Source organism: Chelonia mydas, chromosome 10 (assembly GCF_015237465.2).
Source record: "Chelonia mydas isolate rCheMyd1 chromosome 10, rCheMyd1.pri.v2, whole genome shotgun sequence".
Classification (NCBI taxonomy): domain Eukaryota; kingdom Metazoa; phylum Chordata; order Testudines; family Cheloniidae; genus Chelonia; species Chelonia mydas.
Genome location: NC_051250.2, coordinates 37,813,063 through 37,833,594, shown reverse-complemented (window position 1 = coordinate 37,833,594; position 20,532 = coordinate 37,813,063). Strand labels below are relative to the sequence as shown.

The following is a 20,532-nucleotide window of genomic DNA, read 5'->3' as shown; positions in this document are numbered from 1 at the left end:
CATCCCAATAGCACCACAGTATAAAAACTGGCATGGGTTTTACTGGGGAAGACTGCAGCTGTAAACAACCCTCCTCCAGCCTGCTTGAGCTGTGGCTCTTGGATTTTCCTCCTTTTTAGCATTTCAGATGCAGAGATGAACAGCATGAATCTTCAGGCGAGACAGCCTATGGCAGTGTCAGTCTCATCACCAAAAAAACAACTGGCAGAACATAAGTCTTATGGGGGACTGGGCACATCTCTGTGTGAAGACATTTGCTAGCCAATGATAAAATTACACAGTCACAATGAGGATGTGGGGAAAGAGTTATTTACCAAGTTAAATACCAGTGATTCTGCTTTTCCTAATTACAGAAGAAAATTGCCCAATGCATAATCTTGTACAACATATGTATTAATTTTAAGGGACATTGTCATCTTAAAAATCATACTTTTTGAAAAATGTACCTACTATTGTTATAAGTTACATCTAAGATAATTATAATTGCGGGGGGGCAGTTCTCATCCCTCATCTAGTCTCTAATTTTTAAAGTTTGACAGAACTTTGTTTATAGTCAATTTAACTGTTTTCCCCCTTTGTAGTCAATCATTTGAGCCCAGATTCTGCAAACATTGACACATGGCTAACTTTACCCATGCCATCTGTGAGAGGCATAACTCACAGTGCTTTAAGTGTCCTCAGAATTGAGACCTTAGTCAGTTTCTTCTGTCTGTTTGGGTCTCTCTCACAGCAACCAGTGAGGGAAAAACATTTAAAAGAGGGAATTGTAACAGGTGGCTTACCACTTAATGGCTGGAGGCCAGCCCTGATTACAAAACAGTCCCCACCTCTGAGGAATCAGGCAATTCCAGTATAAAATCAACAGGAAGGGGTAGGAGGTTGTCTAGAAATCTGTGGCCATGCCTGTAGAGATTGAGGATATGTCTACACAAGAATAGCACAGCTGCAGCTATGCTACTGTACTGTAGACACTTGTTGCAGTGATGGAAGGGTTTTTTCCATTATTGTAGTAAATCTTCCCCTCTGAGGGGTGGCTGTGGCTAAGTCAATGGAAGAATTCTTCTGTGGATTCGGTAGGTGTCTACACTGGGACATAGGTTGGATTAACTGTGTCTCCCAGGGTGTGAGTGACATAGCTAGGTTGACCTAAGTTTTAGGTGTGGAGCAGGCCTAAGAAGGCTCCTGCAGGGCCCTGAGTTGCATGAGAAGGCACCAGTGGGGAAGGGCTGTGGAGAAGCAGGTTTAAAAAAACTAAGGTAAGTGGAGGATTCCCTGTAACCAGAAGTCTTTAAACCATGATTTGAGGACTTCAGTAACTCAGCCAGAGGTTATGGGTCTATTACAAGAGAGAGCGGGTGAGGTTCTGTGGCCTGCAACATGTAGGAGGTCAGACTCGATGATCATGATGGTTCCTTCTGACCTTGAAGTCTGAGTCTATAAGACAGATTCTCAGGGAGAAGCAGAAACTGGGAAGAGGAGTGTTCTATTTTGAAGGACTTTGTGTTATAGTGGCTTATCAGGACAGGGACACTGAACTGGGATTGGAACCTGGAGGGCCAGTGGATGTGAGGACCTAATAAATTGGACCGCAGGTGGGGAATGTTTAATTTCATTTGACTTGTGTGGCGTTTGTTTAAAGAAGCCCTGAAGAAGAGGAAACAGAGGTAGGGCACTGCAGAGGCACCCTTGACCAGGAGGGGGTGCTCTGGAGGCAGTTGACCCTATTTCAGGACTCTAAGCTGTAAAACTATAAAAACTGGCAGGGAAATTCAGGGGCAGGCAGAGGACCTGAAATTATCTTTCTTTTCTTTCTTTTTTTTTTTTTGTGTGTAATTGACTAGATTTCAAGTTGATGGTGTCCCTTTACAATATCTTATCTTTTTTTTTTATTTGAATCTGTCTAGGTTTTGACAGAATGTTCATTCCCGTGGTATTTGAGAGCTTGAGAAAAGAAGAAAACAGATACAGATTTGGTATAAATATGTATTCAAGACACAAACTTTGAGATATATTAAAAGGTGTAAAAAGATAAGAAGAAAATGACACAGCCTGGCAATTCAAAATTAAGGAAATGTAGAAAATTGATAAGGGAAGCAAAGGGACACAAGAGGACCTCTATAGCTAGCAGCAGTGTTAAGGAGGAGTTTCCTAAGAGTATAAGGAAGAAAAAAAATCTTAACAATGGTATTGGTCCATCACTAGATGGAATGGTAGAATGGTAGAAGTCCCGGAAGACTGGAAAAAGGTTAATGTAGTGCCAATCTTTAAAAAAGGGAAGAAGGAGGATCCTGGGAACTACAGGCCAGTCAGCCTCACCTCAGTCCCCGGAAAAATCATGGAGCATGTCCTCAAGGAATCAATTCTGAAGCACTTAGACGAGAGGAAATTGATCAGGAACAGTCAGCATGGATTCACCAAGGGAAAGTCATGCCTGACTAATCTAATTGCCTTCTATGATGAGATAACTGGTTCTGTGGATGAAGGGAATGCAGTGGATGTGTTATTCCTTGACTTTAGCAAAGCTTTTGACACAGTCTCCCACAGTATTCTTGTCAGCAAGTTAAAGAAGTATGGGCTGGATGGATGCACTATAAGGTGGGTAGAAAGTTGACTAGATTGTCGGGCTCAACGGGTAGTGATCAATGGTTCCATGTCTAGTTGGCAGCCGGTATCTAGCGGAGTGCCCCAAGGGTCGGTCCTGGGGCCAGTTTTGTTCAATATCTTCATTAATGATCTGGAGGATGGCGTGGATTGCACCCTCAGCAAGTTTGCGGATGACACTAAACTGGGAGGAGCGGTAAATACGCTGGAGGGTAGGGATAGGATACAGGGAGACCTAGACAAATTGGAGGATTGGGCCAAAAGAAATCTGATGAGGTTCAACAAGGACAAGTGCAGAGTCCTGCACTTAGGGCGGAAGAATCCAATGCACCGCTACAGATTAGGGACCGAATGGCTAGGCAGCAGTTCTGCAGAGAAGGACCTAGGGGTGACAGTGGACAAGAAGCTGGATATGAGTCAACAGTGTGCCGTTGTTGCCAAGAAGGCCAATGGCATTTTGGGATGTATAAGTAGGGGCATTGCCAGCAGATGGAGGGATGTGATCGTTCCCCTCTATTCGACATTGGTGAGGCCTCATCTGGAGTCCTGTGTCCAGTTTTGGGCCCCACACTACAAGAAGGATGTGGAAAAATTGGAGCGAGTCCAGCGAAGGGCAACAAAAATGATTAGGGGTCTGGAACACATGACTTATGAGGAGAAGCTGAGGGAACTGGGATTGTTTAGTCTGCAGAAGAGAAGAATGAGGGGGGATTTGATAGCTGCTTTCAACTACCTGAAAGGGGGTTCCAAAGAGGATGGATCTAGACTGTTCTCAGTGGTAGCAGATGACAGAACAAGGAGTAATGGTCTCAAGTTGCAGTGGGGGAGGTTTAGGATGGATATTAGAAAAAACTTTCATTAGGAGGGTGATGGAACACTGGAATGCGTTACCTAGGGAGGTGGTGGAATCTCCTTCCTTAGAGGTTTTTAAGGTCAGGCTTGACAAAGCCCTGGCTGGGATGATTTAGTTGGGGATTGGTCCTGCTTTGAGCAAGGGGTTGGACTACATGACCTCCTGAGGTCCCTTCCAACCCTGATATTCTATGATATATCAGAAATGATCTGGAATAGAAATTTCACATGTGCTTTATTCATGAGTCCAGTATATAGGACTATTTTAGTTAAGGTCAATACTTGTGAGAGATTTGCAATGGAGTTTTGAACAGTTTGTTAAGTCTTTGTTTACTAACATCTGGAATAGTTTAGAAGCTATATGTTGGCAAAGATTGTAAGCTTTTTCTAACTGAACTGTTTTGGTTCAAAAAGTTTTACAAAATTGGGCTGGCATAGTAAGTGGAGTGCGTAAACATCAGGCAAACTGCTTAGGTTCAAAGAAGTTACAATCTCTGCAGGCACAGCTGGCAAATTTTATAAACTCTTCTCACTAAACTGTTCAAAGTGATTGCCAATTACTACTTTCCAATAATGAATAGAAAACTTTCTTTTGCATATTTGTGTATGTGTGTAGTGGGGAGGACACCAGACCTCAATTTCTGCAAAATTTAATTTAAAAATATTTTAGCTTTTATGGTTACAGATAACTTTCTAAATGTGACCAGATGAAGTATTGTCTTACTGAGTCTGTGAATAGGCAGATCCTGTGTCTCTCCAGCTGCTTGTAGCTTTCCCAAACAGTACTAGAATGAAATACACAAGACTCTGGTAAGAAATCTACCATTCAGAACCTTATGGGCAGCAGAGAAACTGACAAGAATCATGTCCAATTAATTCTGCTACCTACAGTAGAACCTCAGTTACGAACTGACCAGTCAACCACACACCTCATTTGGAACCAGAAGTATGCAATCAGGCAGCAGAAAAACAAAAAAGCAAATACAGTTTAGTACTGTGTTAATGACTGTAAATTACTAAAAAAAAAAAAAAAAAGAAAAGAGAAAGTTTAAAAAAAGATTTTGCCATGTAAGGAAACTGGTTCTGTGCTTCTTTCATTTAAATTAAGATGGTTAAAAGCAGCATTTTTCTTCTGCATAGTAAAGTTTCAAAGCTGTATAAAGCCAACATTCCGTTCTAAATTTTTGAAACAACCATAATGTTTTGTTCAGAGTTACAAACATTTCGGAGTTACAAACAACCTCCTTTCAGAAGGTTTTTAACTTGCTGGCAAGAATACTGTAGGAGACCGTATCAAAAGCTTTGCTAAAATCAAGATATATCACATCCACTGCTTTCCCCATATCCACAGAGCCAGTTATCTCATCATAGAAGGCAATCAGATCTTATCTTATAAAATCAGTGAAAACTTGGCCCTACAGTGTTTGCAACCCAAACTTTCCAGCCTTGTGCTGATCCATACATTGCAAAGAATCCAACTTGTGGATCAATGGAGAAGTACTAGTCATGTTGTAAGAGAGAAGCCAGGAACATGAATTGTGCAGAGGGCTCTGTCATTCAGCTCTCTCTTCTCCAGGAAAGTCCTAAAATCTCTTCTGTGTTTGCAGGTATCCTGCTCTGTATGTTGGGGTTTATTTTGGCCATCACAGTCAGCGTGCTGGACAAAGTGGGCATGAAGCAGCTTGGCTTGGATGGGGTTATCCAGCAAGAGTCCAAGAAAGTGGTACGTGGAATATAGACCGCCTTTTTCTCCAGAGCCTTGAGGTTCTGGCATGAGCTAATTGACTTTTCTTGTCTCTGCTGCGTTTATTTTGTGACTGAAGTTTGCAATAGCACTAGCTGATGTTAGCCAGAAAAGGGAGCCAATGCCACTTATCCAAGTTTTATATGCAAAAAAGAAAAGGCGTACTTGTGGCACCTTAGAGACTAACCAATTTATTTGAGCATAAGCTTTCGTGAGCTACAGCTCACTTCATCTGATGCATAAAGTGGAAAAATGCAGTGAGGATGTTTTATACACACAGACCATGAAAAAATGGGTGTTTATCACTTCAAAAGGTTTTCTCTCCCCGCCACCCCACTCTCCTGCTGGTAATAGCTTATCTAAAGTGATCACTCTCCTTACAATGTGTATGATAATCAAGGTGGGCCATTTCCAGCACAAATCCAGGGTTTAACAAGAACGTCTGAGGAACAGTGGGGGGGTAGGAAAAAACAAGGTAGCTATCCCACAGTTCCCGCAGTCTCCGCTGCCCATTGGAATTCTGGGTTGAGATCCCAATGCCTAATGGGGCAAAAACATTGTCACGGGTGGTTCTGGGTACATGTCATCAGGCCCTCCCCGCCTCCACGAAAGCAACGGCAGACAATTGTTTCATGCCTTTTTTCCTGAGTTACCTGTGCAGACGCCATACCATGGCAAGCATGGAGCCCGCTCAGCTCACTGTCACCGTATGCCTCCTGGGTGCTGGCAGACGCGGTACTGCATTGCTACACAGCAGCAGCAACCCATTGCCTTGTGGCAGCAGATGGTGCAATAGGCCTGATAACCATCATCATCATGTCCGAGGTGCTCCTGGCCGCCTCGGTAAGGTCGGTCAGGAGCGCCTGGGCAGACATGGGCGCAGGGACTAAATTAGGAGTGACTTGACGAGGTCATTCTCTTTAGTCCTGCCGGCAGTCCTATTACACCATCTTCTGCAGAGCAGCCAGGAGATGAGGATGGCTTGCAGTCCTACTGCACCGTCTGCTGCCAGCCAAAGATGTAAAAGATAGGTGGAGTGGATCAAAACAAGAAATACACCAGATGTGTTTTGTATTCGTTTGCTCCCCACTCCCTCCCTCCGTGAAATCAATGGCCAACAATCATTTCGGTGTGGTCTGTCAGGGGCACCTTGAAAAGTTTAATGGAGATCCCAGTCCTGCCTGAAATACCAGGGGGAGGGATAGCTCAGTGGTTTGAGCATTGGCCTGCTAAACCCAGGGTTTTGAGTTCAATCCTTGAGGGGGCCATTCTGTGTGACAGTTGTTTTTGTTTCTCCTTGATGTAAAGCCACCCCCTTTGTTGATTTTAATTCCCTGTAAGGCAACCCTGTAAGCCATGTCGTCAGTCGCCCCTCCCTCTGTCAGGGCAACGGCAGACAATCATTCCGCGCCTTTTTTCTGTGCCGATGCCATACCATGGCAAGCGTGGAGCCCGCTCAGATCACTTTGGCAATTAGGAGCACATTAAACACTACGCGCATTATCCAGCAGTATATGCAGCACCGGAACCTGGCAAAGCGAAACTGGGCGAGTAGGCGACGTTCTCTCAAAGCATGGGCCCTGGCAATGTGGGCATCATTGTGCTAATGGGGCAGGTTCATGCAGTGGAACGCCGATTCTGAGCCTGGGAAACAAGCACAGACTGGTGGGACTGCATAGTGTTGTAGGTCTGGGAATCAATTTGGAGTGGGCAAATCTACTGTGGGGGCTGCTGTGATGCAAGTAGCCAACGCAATCAAATATCTGCTGATATCAAGGGTAGTGAGTCTGGGAAATGTGCAGGTCATAGTGGATGGCTTTGCTGCAATGGGATTCCCTAACTGTGGTGGGGCCATAGATGGAACACATATCCCTATCTTGGCACTGGAGCACCAAGCTGGCAAGTACATAAACCGCAAGGGGTACTTTTCAATAGTGCTGCAAGGACTGGTGGATCACAAGGGACATTTCACCAACATCAATGTGGGATGGCCGGGAAAGGTACATGATGCTCGCATCTTCAGGAACTCTGGTCTGTTTCAACAGCTGCAGGAAGGGACTTTATTCCCAGACGAGAAAATAACCATTGGAGATGTTGAAATGCTTATAGTTATCCTTGGGGACCCAGCCTACCCCTTAATGCCATGGCTCATGAAGCCATACACAGGCACCCTGGACAGTAGTCAGGAGCTGTTCAACTACAGGCTGAGCAAGTGCAGAATGGTGGTAGAATGTGCATTTGGACGTTTAAAAGCGCACTGGCGCAGTTTACTGACTCGCTCAGACCTCAGCGAAACCAATATTCCCATTGTTATTACTGCTTGTTGTGCGCTCCACAATAGCTGTGAGAGTAAGGGAGAGACATTTATGGTGGAGTGGGAGGTTGAGGCAAATTGCCTGGCCACTGGTTACATGCAGCCAGACACCAGTGCGGTTAGAAGAGCACAGAAGGGCGCGGTGCGCATCAGAGAAGTTTGAAAACCAGTTTCATGACTGGCCAGGCTACGGTGTGAAAGTTCTGTTTGTTTCTCCTTGATGAAACCCCCCGCCCCTTGGTTCACTCTACTTCCCTGTAAGTTAACCACCTTCCCCTCCTCCCTTCGATCATCACTTGCAGAGGCAATAAAGTCATTGTTGCTTCACATTCATGCATTCTTTATTAATTCATCACACAAATAGGGGGATAACTACCCAGGTAGCCTAGGAGGGGTGGTGGAGTCGGGAAGGACAAGGCCACACAGCACATTAAAAGTTTAAAACTTATTGAATGCCAGCCTTCTGTTGCTTGGGCAATCCTCTGGGGTGGAGTGGCTGGGTGGCCGGAGGCCCCCCTCCGCATTCTTGGGCGTCTGGGTATGGAGTCTATGGAACTTGGGGAGGAGGGGGGTTGGTTACACAGGGGCTGTAGTGGCGGTCTGTGCTCCAGCTGCCTTTCCTGCAGCTCAACCATATGCTGGAGCATATTAATTTGATCCTCCAGCAGCCTCAGCATTGAATCCTGCCTCCTATCATCGCGCTGCCGCCACCTTTCAGCTTCAGCCCTCTCTTCAGCCCGCCACTTACTCTCTTCAGCCCACCACCTCTCCTCCCGGTCATTTTGTGCTTTCCTGCACTCTGTCATGGTCTGCCTCCATGCATTCGTCTGTGCTCTGTCAGCGTGCAAGGACAACATGAGGTCAGAGAACATTTCATCGTGAGTGCATTTTTTTTGCCTTCTAATCTTCACTAGCCTCTGGAAAGGAGAAGATCCTGTGATCCTTGAAACACATGCAGCTGGTGGAGAAAAAAAAGGGACAGTGGTATTTAAAAAGACACATTTTATAGAACAATGGGTACGCTCTTTCATGGTAAACCTTGCTGTTAACATTACATACATAGCACATGTGCTTTCATTACAAGGCCACTTTTACCTCCACCCACTGTGTGGCTAGCCCCTCCCCATGGCTAACAGCGGGGAACATTTTTGTTCAGCCACAGGCAAACAGCCCAGCAGGAACGGGCACCTCTGAATGTTCCCTTAAGAAAAGCACTCTATTTCAACCAGGTGACCATGAATGATATCACTCTCCTGAGAATAACACAGAGAGATAAAGAACAGATGTTGTTTGAATGCCAGCAAACATATACTGCAATGCTTTGTTCTACAGTGATTCCCGACTATGTGCTACTGGCCTGGAGTGGTAAAGTGTCCTACCATGGTGGACGGAATAAGGCTGCCCACCCCAGAAACCTTTTGCAAAGGCTTTGGGAGTACATCCAGGAGTGCCGCGAATGCCAGGGCAAATTAATCATTAAACACGCTTGCTTTTAAACCATGTATACTATTTAAAAAGGTACACTCACCAGAGGTCCCTTCTCTGCCTGGTGGGTCTGGGAAGCAGCCTTGGGTGAGTTCCGGGGGGTACTGGCTCCAGGTCCAGGGTGAGAAAGAGTTCCTGGCAGTCGGGAAAACCAGTTTCTCCGCTTGCTTGCTTTGAGCTATCTACAACCTCATCATCATCATCTTCCTCGTCCCCAAAACCTGCTTCCGTGTTGCCTCCATCTCCATTGATGGAGTCAGACAACACGGTTGGGGTAGTGGTGGCTGAACTCACTAAAATGGCATGCAGCTCATCATAGAAGTGGCATGTTTGGGGTTCTGACCCAGGGCAGCCATTTGCCTCTCTGGTTTTCTGGTAGGCTTGCCTCAGCTCCTTAAGTTTCAAGAGGCAGTGCTTCGGGTCCCTGTTATGGCCTCTGTCCTTCATGCCCTGGGAGATTTTGACAAATGTTTTCGCATTTCGAAAACTGGAACAGAGTTCTGATAGTACAGATTCCTCTCCCTATACAGCGATCAGAGCCCGTACCTTCCGTTCAGTCCATGCTGGAGCTCTTTTGCGATTCTGGGACTCCATCATGGTCACCTCTGCTGATGAGCTCTGCACTCACCTGCAGCTTGCCACGCTGGCCAAACAGGAAATGAAATTCAAAAGTTCACTGGCCTTTTCCTGTCTACCTGGCCAGTGCATCTGAGTTGAGAGTGCTGTCCAGAGCGGTCACAATGGAGCACTCTGGGATAGCTCCCGGAGGCCAATACCGTCTAATTGCGTCCACAGTACCCCAAATTCAACCTGCAAGGCCGATTTCAGCACTAATCCCCTTGTCGGGGGTGGAGTAAAGAAATCGATTTTAAGAGCGCTTTAAGTCGAAAAAAAGGGCTTCGTCATGTGGACGGTTGCAGGGTTAAATCAATTTAACGCTGCTAAATTCGACCTCAACTCCTAAAGTGTAGACCAGGGCTTAGGCTTCTGCAGCTGCAAACAACAAGGGATCATGAAAATTAAACTAAACAAAGAGAATACATGTTGGCAGCCTACTGGAGACCAGAGCCAGGACTCTGAACATAAGGGGTCAGCAAACATTCACCTGAGTTCATTGTGCAAGTTGCTTGTGAATAGAGATGAGATTCTAGCCTCCTCTTGTGTGATTTACAGAGTAATCTGGTCAGAACTAGCCCATCTTCCTTCCAAGGCAGAACCAGTCTTTGTGGTACACTCTCCAAGAGTATGTCTACACTGCAATTAGATACCCGTGACTGGCCCATGCCAGCTGACTAGCCCAGCTGGGCTAAGGGCCTGTTTAATTGTGGTGTAGACATTCAGGGCTCAGGCTGCAGCCTGAGTTCTGGGACCCTCCAGGGTCCTAGAGCCTAGGCTGTGGCCCAAGCCCAAATGTCTATATTGTAATTAAACATCCTGGTGAGCCTGAGTCAGCTGGCATGTGCCAGTCACGGGGGTCTAATTGCAGTGTAGACATACCCTTAGTGTCCCAAGTAACAGGGCTGATATTGCTTCAGGTCATCAGATCCATTAAACTTCAGAAGAGTATACCCTGAGGGAAGGTCTTAATGACAGTTTTCCATTCTTAATGTACTGGTTATATTCTGGTATTTCCCTCCATTAATAACTCCTAGTTATACCTACATCCCTGCTGTGCTTCATCCCACGGTTTGCCTCTGGCAGCTGCAAGTTCTGCTCAGAAAACTCTTTTGCTGCCATAGACTTTTATGAAGGGAAGGAAAAGCACTTGACCACACTGCCAGAGAAGGGCGGTGTGTGGGTGTAGAGGGGCACAGCAACTCCCAGAGGCGAATGAGTGACCTTTCAGACTCCAGTCACCATCTGGCCCTTCTCATGGAATAGTAGAGGAAGAAAGTAACATAGTTATGAAGTTGGAAGTAGTTTGTATCCTATTAATCTAGGGGGCTTTTCTCTTTACAGCGGGTTCAGGATGGCTGACAACTGCCACTTCGCTACTGGCTCCTAGTCCTAACCATCATGTTCTTCTACAACGGGGTCTTCCCTTTCATGGCAGATGCCAGGTACTGACCAGAAAGGTAGCATTGGTGCTGGTAACTGTTCCCAGCACTGGAGCTTCGGTACAGAGCTAACTGTGTCCATCTCCCTCTTCATTTAGCTAACAGGGGAATCTCAGAGGAATGGGGAGCTTTCCAAACAGCTTGTTCATTGCTGCCTTTGTGAGCACAAAGCCAGAAAGGGAGCACTGTCCCTCTCAAGCAAGGTGCTTAACATTTAGCTATAGAATATCAGGGTCCTTTGACTCTTCTCTCCCTTGTACTGTGTTACGCAGCCATCTCTGAAGATGATGCAAGACATGGGGATTTCCAGTCCAAAGCAACCTTAAAGGAACTTGGACTCTTTCAAAACTCCAAAGATTGGGGAAATTCCAAATCTAGTCTCCTGCAAATTAATACTTCTCCCTTGACTTAGGTGGGACAATGGCAAAGAGGAAACCCATCTGACCAGCACCTGAAAGGCTCATGAAGTGCATCTAGATAGAACTGCCCAGCTTCTGGGGCCAGGGGGTTTGTGTTGCATAAATCCATTCAAGTAAAACACTTACTGGAGTGGCAATGTCAACAGGAGGAAGGTGCAGAGGGCTCCGGTGGGGTCAGATTCAAGACCACTGATGCTGTAAAGTGTTTCTTGGCTAAACAACTCAGAACCATTGCAGCCTTCCCAAGACTGCCACACATGTGAGCAGCTGCCTGGAAGATGGCCAGCAGCCAGCATCTTAAGATAAGGCATAGATTAAAACTGCTGTGCATGGCAGTTCCTATGGCACACTGCCATTTCTCAAATGCTAGAACCTCAGTGGGAGGGACTGCAGTTAGAGTAGCAGACTAGGGGGGTCAAGAGACCTGGGTTCTGCCTGCCCTGGCTCTGACACAGACTCTATATGACCTTGGGGAAAGTGCTTCTCCTCTGTCTGTTTCCCCCATTTTGCAAATGGCTATACTGCTACTTTCCCCACAGGAGGCTTGCAAAACTTAACATTCGCAAAGTGCTTTTAGATCTTGGGAGAAAAATGAAAGGAGGGCTCTATATTTATAATACAAACAAACGGCTCAGCAGTTTGGGGTGAGGAGGGGTCCTTGCAGGCTTGCTGCAGCAATTAACCAAAAGTTCCTACTATTAGAACCTAGTGAAAGCAAAATGCACAGTACTGGGATCTTTGGGGCTCTCCCTGCACTCCCTGAAATGGGCTCTCTGGCCAGCTGTCATCTGCTTACCTTATCCAGAAATGGTCCCCATACGGCCTGATTCCTGCACTGCTGTATCCCCATGTTCTGTCATGGAGCAATACTCCACAGTGCCTCAGGCACAAAGAGTCATGTTTCAAATATCTCTTTTGGCAGATTAATTCCAGGCTTGTTTCCAAAACAAGAATCATGGCTCAGTGCCTTCAGTGTCATTGATTACTTGGATCTATGGCAGTAAATCTGCAGGGACAGCATTTTGCTGCCCCAGAGCTACAAAGAAGTTCAGTTGTCCTCAAAATAATTCTAGCCACTTAAAAGGAACCAGTCAAAATCTAGGTGATCAGAGGGTTTCCAAATAAATTAGTTTCTCAAAGCTGCTAAGCAGTGGCTGGCCAGTAGAAATTTGGGTGCCCTACAAAGGATTTAAAAAACACTAGGTTTACGCCATTTTTGTCCTCCATAATGTATGAAGGAAGCTTGTTTTCTGCTGTAGCGATATCGGGGCCTGTCTTCTCTGCTTTTATTGGATATCTTCTTGGAGCAGTAGAGAACTGGAGTGGGAGATTTCTGAGCCCTTAATCAAAGGGTTGAAGTTGTTAAATGCTGATTCTTCCCTCCACACAGTTTTGAGTTAATGTATCTAAAAATTTAACATCCCTCTCACCCCTTCAGTTTCAGGGCTGAGAAATCATCTACTCCCCCAAGGAGACCACCAGGGAAAACAGGACTCACTGTTCCTGGAATTTCCAAGATGCATGCCCCCCTCCTCATGCCCCCAAACTTTCAGGCCTCTTTTATCCATCATAAAGCAAGGAAGGGCACAAACCTCCCTCCTCCCCCCAACAGACCTTTTTGTTCAGCACACCTTTTAAAAAAAAATGATTGATTTGAGTTTGTGCTTTGACAAGTTCTCTAATTAAAAACTCCCTGTCCAGATGTGTGCTCAGACTTGCTTTGTGCCAAGATAACCAGACCAAGAATCCTAATGTAATTTTTTTTTGTCCCCCTCAATTTTATTTTTAGCAAGTTTATCCAGGATAAGTACTCTGGCTACAGTCAGCAGGCAGCCGCTTACATTGCTGGGGCGGTATATGACAGCTCCCTTGTTCTCTCTGCAGCAGTTGGCATATTAATTGTGAGTACCCAGTACTTAGCAGAACATCAACTACATGGTGGATTGTCTGCTGATAGACCATGGCTTAGTACAAATAATATTTTGTGCTGACAGAGATCAAGTGTTTAAAATTAGGGCTCTGGAGTTGGGTCATTAGTGATGCAGGGGGTTAACGGACTAGTCTGGAAACGCTGAAGACCATTCTGTATTAGGTCAGAAGTGAAATGAGTTTGATCTCTGATCCCCTAGTTCCTGCTGTAGAACTACCACACCAATAGCTGAATACTCATGAGAGGCCCAAGATAAAACAATGAGGGGAGTGTTGCAGGTCAGGATTAAGGGGCACAGGCAGAGCGTCGCAAGGGATGAGGAGCAGTAGCTTGCATAGAATCAACTCATGCTTTGTCTAATTTATCAATCCCTCACTTCCGTAAGCACTAAAATGCAACATACTGCCTTAAAACTAAAACCTTGGAGTTTCAAATTCAGGTGATTTGGAACATCCTTACTCTCTAATAGGCACACCAGTCTCTTCAGTCCCTCTTGGTACATGTGAGGAATGCGAATACTTTGTGAGGTGTTATTTTCCATTAGCTGATACTCTTATAAGTTATTATTTACACATTGCTCAGCTGCGCACATTGAGGAAGAGTGCCCTGGAGCCCTGGTGGAAACCATGGGGGACTCTCGGTAAATCACCTTCTGTTTGTCCTTCATCAGGACTGTGTAGGACTGAGAGGTTTGTTTGCAGTTCGTTGTGCTGTGCTGACTCCGCCAGTCTTTGCTCTCCTGGCATTTACATTTGTTCCTCCGCTTGTCTCTACCATCTGTCTGGGGATCACTTACTCCTTTGCTGCTGTAAGTATGTAGAAGCCACTGCATTAGCTGGTCATTTTGTAGCTCTGCTCACTCCTTTCCAGATACTGGCATTTTACACTAGCCAAGGGATAAACATTGGGCATGTGTGCATTCTGAGGCTTTTGGATTACAAAGCCCAAAGGATTTAGTCAGCAAACACCCCCGTATAACCAAAAACAGCTCAAGGAACCCATTGGCATGGTCTGTGGGAAGCATTAGCTGTTAAGCAGTACTGTCCTTTCATGACACCTTTTGAGCAGGATCCAGAGTGTCCACCTGAGTCAGTTATCCCAGCTCCTTATTGAGATGTTTGACTCTGAATTGTGTGTGCTTTAAGCTGACTGGAGTAACTGGAGAAGAAAGATGTAGGCACTGTCATCATCCATTTACTGTAATCTACTGGTTTCAGAGTAGCAGCCGTGTTAGTCTGTATTTGCAAAAAGAAAAGGAGTACTTGTGGCACCTTAGAGACTAACCAATTTATTTGAGCATAAGCTTTCGTGAGCTACAGCTCACTTCATCGGATGCATCGGATGCATGTGGAAACGGAATGCATCCGATGAAGTGAGCTGTAGCTCACGAAAGCTTATGCTCAAATAAATTGGTTAGTCTCTAAGGTGCCACAAGTACTCCTTTTCTTTTTGTAATCTACTGTAATCTTCTAGTGGTCAATGGTGGATGGGTCAGAGGAAGGTGTAAACCCCTCCAGAAGGCATCCAAATGTGTAATGGGGACAACTTTCTCCCTCAGTTGATGAGCTAGTGGCCTGAAGCTGGGGCTTGAATTGTAAGACTCTTCTAGAAAGTGTCTTGGAAGCAAACTTTTCCTATTTTAACATCAGCCCATTTCATTACTCCTTACAACAGGCGAGTCTGTGGCCATCCATACCCCTTGTGGTTCCCCAGCTTATGTGGTGCACTTTTTGAAATGGACTACACTACACTGTTTAGAGTCTAAACTCAATCCACCTGAAGTTTGTTCTAAGCAACTATATGTCGTCTTCTAATTCACCTTAATTTATCATTATAAATGTGTCAATATAAGGTATTTCATTAAAATATCACTGCACCTTCACAGAAAGCTCCTCACACAGTGGCGTGAATGGGTTGAGGAGCCTTCCATTTCAATAATTGCTGTCGATTGTCAATGTCCTGTCACAAATTTATTGTGTGTGTAAATAAGATTGCCATTTTGTCCTGGCAGAGGCTGCTGGGATTGTTTTTACTTATTTTAAATTGGCAAGACCAATTATATGAAAAGTAGCCAAACTTTTTGCTTAACACTCCACAAGCTGCATTATTCAGATACAGAGATGTTACCTTCAAATGGTATGAAACGGTTGATTGAAAATAATAAATAAACCCCTTAAAACCTGAACTTATACTGTCAATGCACATTGATCATTGACTTGTCCGGATGAGTAAAACAATCATCTTTACTATGCAACCTCTTGAATGGTGCTCTTATAAGCATTGAGGATGATGCTTCAAGTGCGTGCTAACTTCATTGTTAAACAGCTGAGAGCAACCACCTGAAAGATGATTTGCTAAAAAAAACAGGTATGGAATTTGCTGCTTGTACATGGTTGAACAATTGCAGAGTAAAATTACTAACTTCTGTATTAATGTGAGAACAGAAGGTGTACTGATGAGTCCAATAAAGTAACCTTTTCTAAAGTAATTGTTACAGAGGAGAAATCCTCTATTATAGCAAATTTTGTTCCAGTGATACATTTAAGCTAGGATAAGATTTTAATGTAGCAATTTCCTCTCTGCCTCCTGTTAGTATGTGTTAAGTTCATCTGAAGCTACTCCGGCTCACAGTACAACCTAATGCAAACAATGGAAGGACTGGACTTTAGGAACACCTATGATTAAGGCAACTGAAAGGCTTTTATTATTTGTTATGGAGGGGAGAGGCTATAACCTGCTCCAATTCCTGTGGCAGGAGATTTTGAAAGATATGATGCCCTTTCCTGAAAACTTGACGGCTTATGCTCATACCTTCTACTATCATGAGGCAGTATAATGGAGATACTTGTAATGTGAGCACGTGTCCTACAGGGATGGTCATAATTGGACTTAGCTTGAAACTTCCTAGTGGCTGATCATGAGCCTGTGTTGTTTATTTGCCAGCAACAGGTTGCTTATTCTGCAGAAGAGAAGAGTGAGGGGGGATTTGATGATAGTCTTCAACTACTTGAAGGGGGTAGGTTCCAAAGAGGATGGAGCTCAGCTGTTCTAAGTGGCGGCAGATGACAGAACAAGGAGCAATGGTCTCAAGTTGCAGTAGGGGAGGTCCAGGTTGGATATTAGGAAAAAATATTTCACTAGGAGGGTGGTGAAGCACTAGAATGGGGTACCTTGAGAGGTGATGGAATCTCCATCCTCAGAGGTTTTTGAGGCCTGGTCTGGCCTGACAAAGCCCTGGCTGGGATGATTTAGTTGGTGTTGGTCCTGCTTTGAGCAGGGGTTTGGACTAGATGACCTCCTGAGGTCTCTTCCAACCCTAATCTTCTATGAGTATAACAATAGTTTTAGCTACCTATTAGTTGAGGGGAGAGCCTTTAGTGAGTTAGTAAAGCAGACCTCAGATATACTATCCCTTTAAATGCATCTTTTTACATGCAATCACTGCTATTCTACATTAGCATCGCATTACTAGACCTCCATGTTGTAACATTCTGTAGTTGCATTTGGAAATTCATGCTGGGATTTCTATAGTCCCATGTAGCACACAAATGGTGGGGCTCTGCCTCAAAAGAATAACAGATGTACTCTGTGCCTAGTTAACATAGTCATAAGCAGCAGTCTAACACTTCACAAAAAACATAGCTGTCAACACTAAGTTATCAACGTTATTACACCTCTACCCTGATATAACACGCTAAAGCAGCGTTCTGGGGGGCAGGGCTGCACGGTCTGGTGGATCAGTGCATCTGCGTGTCTGGCTCTGACATGCTGCTCTGAGCAGTGTGTTAAGGGTGCCAGGCTGGGGCTGAGGTGTTGGATAAGGGGTCGAGGGTCTCGGGGGGCAGTCAGGGAGCTGGGGGGGGGGTTGGATGGTTCAGAGGTTTGGGGGCGGGGCGGTCAGGGGCATTGGATAGGGCATGGGAGTCCCAGGGAGACTGTCAGGGGGCAGGGCAGTCAGGGGACAAGGAGCAGGGGGGCTTAGATAGGGGGTGGGTCTTGGGAGGGGTGGCTAGGGGCGGGGGTTCTCTGAAGGGTCAGTCAGGGGGCAGGAAGGGACTATTAATAAAGGAAATGTTCAAGGCCAAAGCAAGTTCAACATAACGTGGTTTCACCTATAATGCATAAGATTTTTTGGCTCCCGAGGACTGCGTTATATCAGGGTAGAGGTGTACTTAACATAATAGCCACACTGGGTCAGACAGTAGACTGTGTAGCCCAGTATTCAGTCTCCTGACAGCAGTCAACGGCAAATGCTATAGAGGGAATGAATAGAATAGGGCAATTTTGATTGATCCATCCCATCATCCATTTCATTGGGTGACCCTTGGTTCTTGTGTTATTTTATAGCCCTCTGTCCACCCCCCCCTTAGTCATTTCTTTTTCCAAGCTGAATCATCCCAGTCTTTTTACTCTCTCCGCACATGGAAGCTGTGCCCTACCTCTAATTATTTTTGTTGGCTCCCTGTACCTTTTCCATTCCTAATATTTTTATAGATGGGGTGACCAGAAATGCACGTAGTATTCAAGGTGGGGGTATAGCATGGATTTATATAGTGGCATTATATTTACTATCTTATCTATAGATAAGATACTAAATATCTAACCTACTGGTTCCTAACATTATTAGCCTTTTTGACTACTGCTGCACATTGAGCAGATGTTTTCATAGAACTATCCCCAATGCCTCTAAGATCTTTCTTAAATTAGCTGTTACCACTCAGGCCCCATCATTTTGTATGTGTAGTTGGGATTGTTTTCTAAATATGCATTACTTTGCATTTAGCCAGATTGAATTTCATCTGCCATTTTGTTCCCCAGTCATGCACTTTAGTGAGATCCTTTGTAACTCTCTGCAGTCAGCTTTAGACTTAACGAATGAGGAATTTTGTATTATCTGCAAATTATGCCACCTCTCTACTGTACATCCTTTTCCAGAACAGCACAGATCCTTAGGACCCCGTTTAATTCCCTCCATTGAGAAAAAATATTTATTCCTAGCTGTTGTCTCCTATTTTTTATCCAGTTACTAATTGATGAGAGGATCTTCCCTCTCATCCCACAACTGCTGATTTTGCTTAAGAGCTTTTAGCGAGGGACATCTTCAAAAGCTTTCTGGAAGTCCAAGTACATTATGGATGCTTATTGACACCCTCAAAGAATTCTAATATACCTCACCGATCTAACTTACTTTATTTATTTCAAAAGTAATGGGAAGGCCAGTAACCTTCTGCTCCTTCCTCTTCCCTCCCTCAATATGTAAGTTTGCTGTTTCTCATGAATTATGTATAGTGAATTTTGAACTAGACTGTCAGATGCTACCTGACTGGTATTTGAGACACGAAAAAGCCTACAAGTGTTTTCTCTAGTGACTTGCCAAAGCACGCAATTGATCAACACTTCTGCTACATCTTAAGCTAACTTCAGTATGTAAACTAGGCACCTGCACTTTTCTGTTACTTTGTCTAGAGCATTAACCTGGATAATGTTTACCTTAATAATCAGGAAACAGTACAGAAGTCAGATTTGTTTCTTCTAGAAGAGAAATAAAAAAATTAATTTGCAGATTGTGTAGTATGACTAACATATAGTTATGTTACTGTGATCATGCATCAATTAGGTTGCTTAATCCTTTATCGCAGTCTAGGGATTACATCCACTGTTTGCACTCATTTATCTCCTTCCTATCACTGTATTAAGATTTAAATATTATTGATACTATTTCATAGGTGCACAAGCTCTTACCTAAAAGATTGTCTTAAGAATGTGTTCCACCAAGAGATGAAATAGGAAAGCTTGGTCTTACAAGCAGCACAGAGATACAGTGAAGTCGTCTGCAGCTGGAATATGGATCCCTGGTTGTTTACCTTCCAGCTGTGACAAAACATCAACTTTGACAGAGGGTCTGCATAGTTCACCCTAAGTTAATATTTCTCTCTAATTGCCATGCTGTTTAATTTATCTGGAGTTGGATGTGTAATAGTCTTAAAGTATCTAATCTACAGAACAAAAGCAGCTAAATATACAAGGACAGTTTTATGCACTTATAGAATATCAGGGTTGGAAGGGACCTCAGGAGGTCATCTAGTCCAACCCCCTGCTCAAAGCAGGACCAATCCCCAACTAACTTACATTTGTTGCAGTAGAGAAAAGGCTTACAGGTATGAATTTTCACAAATATGGATCAATTTCTAGGGACAAGTGTAGATGCTCAATAGCAAAGCAATTAGAGGCAAATTTAGATAATGTCAAGGTTCATGGAAAGGGGCTAAGACAGCAGAAAAACGCATCTAAACACAGACTGTTGGAAGCTGCTGCACTTTCATTCTTGTATCCATCACAGGGGAAGTTAGCGTAGATTCTGATTCCAGGCATGCTCTAGGATGGAGTAGGCAAACTTTTTGGCCCGAGGGCCACATCGGGGTGCAAAACTGTATAGAGGGCCAGGTAGGGAAGGCTGTGCCTCCCCAAACAGCCTGGCCCCTACCCCCTCCCACTCCACCCCCCATCAATCCCCCCTCCACTCCTTGTCCCCCTGACCACCCCCTCCTGGGACTTCACCCCATCTAACCCCCCCCCAAAATCTCTACCCTATCCAACTGCCCCCTGTTCCCCATCCCCTAACCACCCCTTCCCAGAACCCCCCGCCCCTAACCACCACCCCCAGGGACCCTGCCCCCTGACTGTCTCCCAGGACCCCCTGCCCCTTATCCAACCCCCCAGAGCCTGGAGCCTGGAGCCGTGCCGGAGCCAGACATGCTGCTGCACTGCCCCGCATGAGCGCACAGCCCTGCCGCCCAGAGTGCCGCCCGTGCGGTGGTGTGGCTGTGGGAGAGGGGGGACAGCAGGGGAGGGGCTGGGCGTTACCCTCCTGAGCCAGGAGCTCAGGGGCCGGGCAGGACGGTCCCACGGGCCAGATGTGGCCTGTAGTTTGCCCACCTCTGCTCTAGGATAGGCTGCTTCTGCAACAGGGAGGGAGGCTGGCCTGCCACCCCATGTCAGAGGATGGAGCACCTTTAAAATAACTGTGGTAGGAAGTAGAGGTGCTTGAGAAGGTTCATTGTATTACACAAGAAATGTTATATGGAATTTGATCACAGGGTAGTTTGCGCTATAAACTAGAATGGTGACTT

General features: G+C 45.1%; 1 protein-coding gene across 2 annotated transcripts; it reads left to right on the top strand.

Moving 5' to 3' along the window:
- The first annotated feature begins 517 nt into the window (after window positions 1-517).
- LOC102944941 (major facilitator superfamily domain-containing protein 1-like) lies at window positions 518-15,915 on the top strand. 2 transcript variants are annotated; one of them, XR_006284662.1, is made up of 6 exons: window positions 518-1,073; window positions 5,061-5,176; window positions 10,956-11,056; window positions 13,262-13,373; window positions 14,073-14,210; window positions 15,077-15,915. XR_006284662.1 is itself a non-coding variant. In XM_037911160.2 (5 exons), the coding sequence occupies exons 2-5, from the start codon at window positions 11,013-11,015 to the stop codon at window positions 15,134-15,136; spliced, it is 354 nt and encodes a 117-aa protein (XP_037767088.1). In that variant the 5' UTR covers window positions 4,754-5,176; window positions 10,956-11,012; the 3' UTR covers window positions 15,137-15,915. The 2 variants fall into 2 exon arrangements, 1 of the variants encoding a protein (XP_037767088.1); XM_037911160.2 differs by lacking the exon at window positions 518-1,073 and having other exon boundaries at window positions 4,754-5,176.
- The last annotated feature ends 4,617 nt before the right edge of the window (window positions 15,916-20,532 follow it).

Excerpts from the sequence above, each read along its gene's own strand:
- LOC102944941 (XM_037911160.2), top strand. The coding sequence starts at position 11,013 with ATGTTCTTCTACAACGGGGTCTTCCCTTTCATGGCAGATGCCAG. Across the intron at positions 11,057-13,261 it reads CCTTTCATGGCAGATGCCAG|CAAGTTTATCCAGGATAAGT; the intron begins GTACTGACCAGA and ends TTTTATTTTTAG. Across the intron at positions 13,374-14,072 it reads CAGCAGTTGGCATATTAATT|GACTGTGTAGGACTGAGAGG; the intron begins GTGAGTACCCAG and ends GTCCTTCATCAG.